Consider the following 7,591-nt stretch of genomic DNA (forward strand, 5'->3'; position numbering starts at 1 on the left):
ATAAATCTTAGATTAAATAAAATAATTTTAAATGATTGTCTTTTTAATATTATTGAATGAAATTATACTTTTCATTATTTCTATAGTACTTATTATTATATATAGCTTCTTTGTTATCTGATGATAATGGGAAAAAACTATTCATGTAAATCTTAGATTTCTATATATGTTTTAATTTAGAAACATATTTGGAGTTAAACAATATTTTTTATTAATATTAGTCAATATTTTTAGTTAATATCTTACTTTTATACTATTAGAAATCAGAGTTTAGTATTTAAACATTTAAAACTTAATACTTAAGATATAGAATATTATTTTAAAAAAAAATAAATTTTATTAATCATGTAACATTGTTCTTTAATTTAATACAATAACTTAGTTCCTGAAAAATATATAAGGTAAAGACTTCTGTATAATATTTTAGATTTTTTATGATTCCAAACAAACTTAAGTTGTAAACATTATTCCTCCATTAAGAAAACAACAACATATCATATATATATAGATAGTTTCTTTTGACTCACATCAACTATGAACATTCCATTGACTCTGTTCTTTCACCATTTTAAGTTGTTATTTAGAATTAATTATGAATAAATTCCTCTAGTGTTTTTGTTGACGACAAAAATCTAATAATGATATTCAAGAAGTACTGGAAGATCGGAGCAAATATTAGTCTTATTTGTTAAAAGTTTAAAACTTAACGAGGGAGCAAATGACCTCATTCAACCAACCAAAATTGTTCTAAAAGCCAAAAAGAACATATCACTTTAATTGTGTAGTGAATAAATGGGAAGGCACTCTACATACATAATATATATAATAACGGAAAAATTTTAAATATACTAGAAACACCGGTATTTTAATTATTTTAACTATTAATTTTAATTAATATATATTATATATATCTTTTATAATTCAAATTAACGATTAAAATAATTGGAATATTAGTATTTCTACTACATTTGAAATTCTTCCTATAAAAACTGATATTAACATATACCAACTAAACTACCCATCTCTCTCAGAAGCTACACTTTCATCATGCTATATATGTTGCTTGTAGAACATTCAATATCATGTCTTAGTATTATTATCACTATTTCTCATCAAAGTGGGTTCTCACATACTTATTAAATTGGTACATTGAATACGTAGACACTCAGTGCAACAATTAAAAAAATAAAAATAAAAATAAAAAGAGAAAAAAAATGTAACCAACATGTTGATTTCTTTATCTCTATGTATCTATGTATGTTTGAAACATGTATAAGAATAAACACCTTTTTCAAAATGGATGAGAATAGATATTTCAAGTGATCAAAAAGCTAGTGGAAAAATGGATCTTCTTATTTCAAGTGATCAAGTTGTTTATGGATTTACTATTATTAATTTACAATATATACTTCTAGTACTTATTTTGAGATTTTTTTTTTGCAAGAGTATTGATATTATTATTATTATTTGGATTTAATCATAAGTCTTAAATAGAATTGTAAGGATTATAAAAGTTTAATAATTTTAGTTAATAATACACATGACTGGATTTTAACCGGAAATAATTATAACAGATAATAATATTCTTGAATTTAATAAAACTATGGAATGAATCCTCATAACTCAATAATTATCCACTAGTGCACATATATCTTTTTTGGGGCAACACCTGAGGTGGGTCTCTCTCATGCCATACACGGTAATCATTCTTTGTGGCCCGGAACCATTTAAATATCTTATAACAAATAATATTATTCCAATGCATATTGTTTATATATAATATAATATATATAATATGAAAAGAGTTATTAAGCATTATTTGAGGAGGAGTTTGCTTTCCTCTAATTAATCTACTTATCATCAACAACCTCATAATGGTAAGGGGCCAGACATAGGAGAGAGGAGCCGAAGTTCGGAGTTATTCAAGTCCCTACATAATTTTTTTTTTCGGTAAAAAGTCCCTACATAATTTATTAACTAGATTCATTTTTGTGTAACGGATCTATAAGAATTTAGTTTAGTTTTTCTATTTTTTTTTTATTTGGATAATGGTCTAGTCACTATAATTCAATATTACAATTCTTAATTCAAAAATTAAGTCAAAAGAAGGTTAAGATTTTTATAAGAGTAGCAATATATATTTTATCTGTAGGTATGCAATTCGGATCAATTTGTTCAGGTAGAATTGTCTACTCGATTTACTGCGGATAAAGTAGAGTGTGGTACGAGTTTGCCTACGGATAAGATAAGTACAGATTCAGGATATATCCTACCCTATTCTATCCGCACTCCTAATATATTATATAATATATATGTAAAAGTTATGCATGTAGTGAAGAAAGTGAATGTTGAACTCACAGTCTTCCTCTTATAAAAACTTGAAATAATCTCTAAGTTAGTTGATGATGATATTATTTGTAATTTTATGTTAGATTTTCTTAAAATTTTATTGTTTTTAATTTTAATTTGAACTTAGTTTTTTATTTTCTATTTTATTAATATGTATGAAATTTGGAATGGTAGAATTTTATATTTGTTTAAATTTTTTTTTATTTTTCTGCGGGTAAAGTCGGGTAGAGTAGGGTTTGGAACTTTAGGGTGTAGATAGGGTTATGATTGAGAGATTCTCAACCCGTAGATGGGAGATGGTAGGATTTTAAGAAAGTTTTTAACCCGCAGATAAGATTAGAGTAGAGTCCAAACCCTACCCTACCCTACCCATTGCTAGCCATAGATTTTCATAATTCATAAATAGTTAATTATTACTAACATTTTTGTACATAATGCAATCGTCATACCTATAATTCGACGATTACAATTTATAATTAAGAGAAATAGTCCAAATAAACGTCAACACTCCCAACACAACTACAGTAATTCCTACATAAGTCTTCATTAATAAGGATGGCAACGGGTCCTCATGGGGACGGGGACATGCCCCCGCCCCCGCCTCCATTATCTGTTCCCGTCCCCGTCCCATTTCCGCGACGGATAATGGGGACTCTGTATCCGTCGGGGACTCGGTTATTCGTGGATTTTTTTTAAAACAAAAAAATTGAAAAAAATTTTAAAAAATAGAGATAATTATTGATAACCATGGAACCTCCGAAAGTAAATACTCAAATGATAACAGCAAATTCACAAATGAATAAGGCAAATTCACAGAAATTTTGATAATAGAATTAATACACATAGAATATAGACAGTGATAATAGCAAATCCACATATACAGTGATAACAGCAATCCACATATGAAGAACGATGAAGACAGAGACCCTCACTGCTGCGACAAAAGCGGTGACGACGACCCTCCCTACTGCGACGAATACGGCATTGAGAGAACCCTTCCTACCGCAACGAAGACGGTGTTGAGAGAATCCTCACTGCTTCAACGAAGACGACAACGGCGACACTCACGGACGCGTGAAGAGAGAAGACGTCGACAATGGATGATGAATGACGAAGACGGCGACGCGATTTAAGTGAGAAAAAGAGTGCAAATGCATGACGGTGAAGGGTTTAGGGTGGCAATAGTGAGGGGTTTAGGATGGCGGCGGATGATAAATGACGAAACGACATTAAGAGAAAAGGTGGATTAAAAAGAACAAGAAATTAGGGTTTTGTGAATGATTTATCATATTTGAACGAAAAGAGGGAGTGTCAAATGTGAATGATGGCTTGGGGTTTCAGGAGGGTTTAAAACTAATATGTATATATGAAGGATATTTTGGTCATTTTCTATAACGAGGATTATACGGGTATCCACGGGACGGGGACCTCTATCCCCGTCTCTGTCCCGTTTATTATATAGGATTCCGTCTCCGTCTCCTATGGAAAGAAATTGACTCCCAAATATGTTCTTTGACGGGTAAATTTTCGCAGATACTTACTCCGCCGGAAAAAATTACTATACCTATTCATTAATGTCTCAAAATTTCAAAAATCAGTTAAAAAATCAACAAATACATTTAATAATTATCATTAAATTGTTACATATCATTCAAAAATAAATTATACCACATATCGTCATATTATTGGATGATCATCTATAAAAAAATAAAATAAAAAATAAAAGATATTTAAAAATCTATTACTCATCTAAATCACTCTATTAATTTTTTAAATTATTACTTATTTAAGTATTAAAATATCTTTTACAGGTATTCATATCATGTGCTGTTTTTTAGAATTTGACATATATTTTATTTACGAAAAAGATAAAATGACATGTTTCATTAAAGCGATGAGATATACTTCAAAAAAATCTTCTATACAAGAATGTGTACAAATTTAGATATATTTAGTATAAAAAAAGGGACAAATCTTATATTTCTTTAATTTATATAATAATTAAACCATGAGACAAAAAAAAATACGAGCACATATCAATCTAGAAGCATGATCTAATTTCTTAATGTGCAAATAATAGAATCAATATCGATTTCTTCTTTTAGAAAAATAAAGATTAAAGTTACATTTAAAAAAAAAGAAGAGACAAACGAGAGAAATGTGAGGGTGAGAGAGCAATTAAAGAATTGGGCCCCACAAATCCACCAGCATCCAGAATCCCTTGACTTTAAGCCTTAAGGAGGCTAATCCCTGTTAATTTTATTCCCTCATTCAACACTATAATATCCCGATTACCAAACAAATTAATTAAATAATTAATTAATTAGCATTTAGCAGCATAAACCATAAAGCATTATTCTTTATTCATTAACAGCTCTCACTTCTCACTCCTATCTCAACCGTGTCGTCGGTGAATGAAAAACAAACACCTTTGCTTCAAACAAACATTAGAAACACAAAACAGAACCACCAAAAAAACAGAGCAAGAGAGAGACATCATCATGCTTGATCCACGAACACACGAACCAACCAATCCATTTCTTCTCTACAATGGAAATGGAACAACAACCACGCATCGTAGTTACAACTCATCATGGGACGAAGTGGATTCTCCTCCTCTATGGAGCACGAGCCCCTCACGTGATCACAACAGAGCCAACCACCACCACCACCATTACAGAAGCATGTCCCCTGCTTCTCGAACACAAGCCATAGTCAGAGGCCAAAGGGAGCTCATGGAGATGGTTAAGAACATGCCTGAGTTCAATTACGAGCTCTCTCTCAAGGATCTCGTCGAGCATCACCACAGACATAACAACAATTCAGAGGAGCCGCCCACGGCGGCGGAGGACCAGGGGAAAACAAAGAGCCTAAAGAACGGTAGTGGCCGCGGCGGCGGCGGAGGTAGTAGAAGGGTGGTTAGGAGAAGTGGAAGCATTGATCGCGGATCAGGTGGATTCTATCTGAAGATGATGATCCCTTCTTTCACTTTGGGATCTAAGAAGAAAAATAAGAACAAGAACAAGAATAATGAGTCGTTGGCCTCAGCGAATAACAGCAAAGTATCGCCGAGGCCAACGACTAATAATAATAATTCTGATAAGGAGTGGTGGAAGAAGAGTGATGACAGTGGTTCTTCAAGCCTCAACAGTGGCAGCTCCACCAAGAGATCTGGTAGCAGTAGCAGTAGTAATAGCAGCTGCAGCACAAGTAATTCCAGGTATATTTTATCCAATCATCTAATAATTATCGTCTATCAACTTTACATAAACGCAATTTAAGAACATATATATGGCTTTGATTTTCTGTTTGTTATTTGATTAAAAATTAGAAAATTGATGCCATGTGCTTTTCTTAAATCATCTTAATTTTGTTAAAATTCTACATATTAAATTAAATCATATGGTTGGTACAGGGGACAAGATTCTAGAACAGAAGTAATTATACAATTTTTTTTTTATTTCGTGCTGTTAGTTAGTTGAATCTTGCAGAGTTTTCCGTTGTTTGTTTTGGTTCTGATTTCAGAACAGAACATTCAATTGTATATCCTTCAAATTGATCTGGATCTTGGGGAATATTTGCTTCAAAGTACTATAACATGATCTTAGGGTTTCGGTCCCAAAATTTTGGTAACTGAAAAAGTAAAAGAGAAACAAAAGTTACAAACGCGCACACGTTGTCGGGTAGATTCTAGATTTCATCTTATGAAATATTTTTACCATTTTATCATATTGAATATCGAAACCAATGAATATTGGTTTTCAATTGATTTTCAATTTTCGATGTTCATCTAACACCACTCCATTCTTTTTATGTTGTACCCTGTGTGTGATCGATTATAGGGGTAAATTGGCACCACTTACTTTGATTGAAAATGTCCTTGGGTGCTTCTTTTAAGGACTTGACCTAAATCAAATCAAAAGGGGAATTGTAGTTATTCAAAAATATTTTTTGTATACTAAAATCAACCGCTAAAATCAGTCACTAATATATTTGTATATAAATATATATGTAATTTAATTTATTTTTAATGTGTATTTATTTTAACATATATTTTATACTAATAACTGATTTTGATAGCTAATTTTTATGTACAGGTAATATAATCGATAATTATTAGGCGTTTGCTTCTTAGCTATTGCAATATGCAATTACTTTTTGTTGCTTACTAATCTGACTAAACAAGTAATGGTTGTAAGCCAAACAGGTGTCTACTTTGACAAAAAAGAGAAAAAGAAAAAAGGGAATAGGCTTACATATTAAGCATTGTAACATCATATTTAGGACCTACACGTTTGTGTTTATCTTGGTTAACTTACTATTTACTAATTAAATTTGGCACCATGACTTTTTTTTATGCATTTTTAGGGTTAGGCATGAGAAGAGTAATGGTCATCGTTGCTGGCCTTGCATTCCAAGACGCAAAAGGCAAACACAGAAATAACATTGTCGACATGTTCGTGTGATGAAAAATGATAGAGTACTTGTGGAATGAATGCATCTTTTATATGTTGAAACAAGTCCACATACACAGGCTCATCATGGAATTATAGCCATTGATAATACTTTGATTCGGCTTTAACTTTGATAAATAATTCAGATGAGTCCAACTTTTGAGCCTGGCTCTCAAGAATATTGTGATCCAATATTACACTTTTACAAGTATTGTTGTATGTGCTTCATGTAATTAATGTTTCACTGATGTTTAGACATGACAGGGCATATATGAAAGTGGTGTGGGTTCTTTAGATATTCATAGAGGTGGCTTTAACTAGCCTGTATGTTTCTTTTATTCTTTATCTTGGTTGTACTGTTAGATGGTTCTATATATGACTATGAAATGAATAGCATTTTCTGATGATTAGCACATAATTAAGTTTAAGGTATATTAATTTCTTACCGTATTTTCCAACTCAACATATCAAAGATTAAGAGTAATAATGGATAAAGTAGAGTAAAGTTTAGATCGAATCTTAACTTTATTCACAGGTTGTTCAATCTTATCGTATTTACAGATTTATAATATGTCAATTCTAATTCTATGTTCTCAATTTGCAAGTATTTACCTTACTCACAAGTCATTAACAAAATACAATATTCAATAATCTGATAAGATATTGGGATCAAAATTTAGTATTTATATAATTAAACAAATTTGGCTTTTATATAAATAAAATTTTGAAATTTTTAATTGAAAATTTTGACTTAGTGATTAAAGACATTTTATATGAATGAAAGGTTC

At 30.9% G+C, this 7,591-nt stretch overlaps 1 protein-coding gene across 1 annotated transcript; it reads left to right on the forward strand.

Annotated features, from left to right (window-relative positions):
- The first annotated feature begins 4,691 nt into the window (after nt 1-4,691).
- Nucleotides 4,692-7,207, forward strand: LOC107460617 (uncharacterized). Its single transcript, XM_016079002.3, has 2 exons — nt 4,692-5,569; nt 6,718-7,207. The coding sequence occupies exons 1-2, from the start codon at nt 4,764-4,766 to the stop codon at nt 6,791-6,793; spliced, it is 882 nt and encodes a 293-aa protein (XP_015934488.1). The 5' UTR covers nt 4,692-4,763; the 3' UTR covers nt 6,794-7,207.
- Nucleotides 7,208-7,591: the final 384 nt, after the last annotated feature.

Source organism: Arachis duranensis, chromosome 8 (assembly GCF_000817695.3).
Source record: "Arachis duranensis cultivar V14167 chromosome 8, aradu.V14167.gnm2.J7QH, whole genome shotgun sequence".
In the NCBI taxonomy this organism is placed as follows: Eukaryota; Viridiplantae; Streptophyta; class Magnoliopsida; order Fabales; family Fabaceae; genus Arachis; species Arachis duranensis.

What these genes read in the sequence shown, in the direction of transcription:
- LOC107460617 (XM_016079002.3), top strand. Translation starts at nt 4,764, where the DNA reads ATGAAAAACAAACACCTTTGCTTCAAACAAACATTAGAAACACAAAAC. An exon ending in TGCAGCACAAGTAATTCCAG is followed by an intron (nt 5,570 to 6,717) that starts GTATATTTTATC and finishes ATGCATTTTTAG; the next exon opens with GGTTAGGCATGAGAAGAGTA.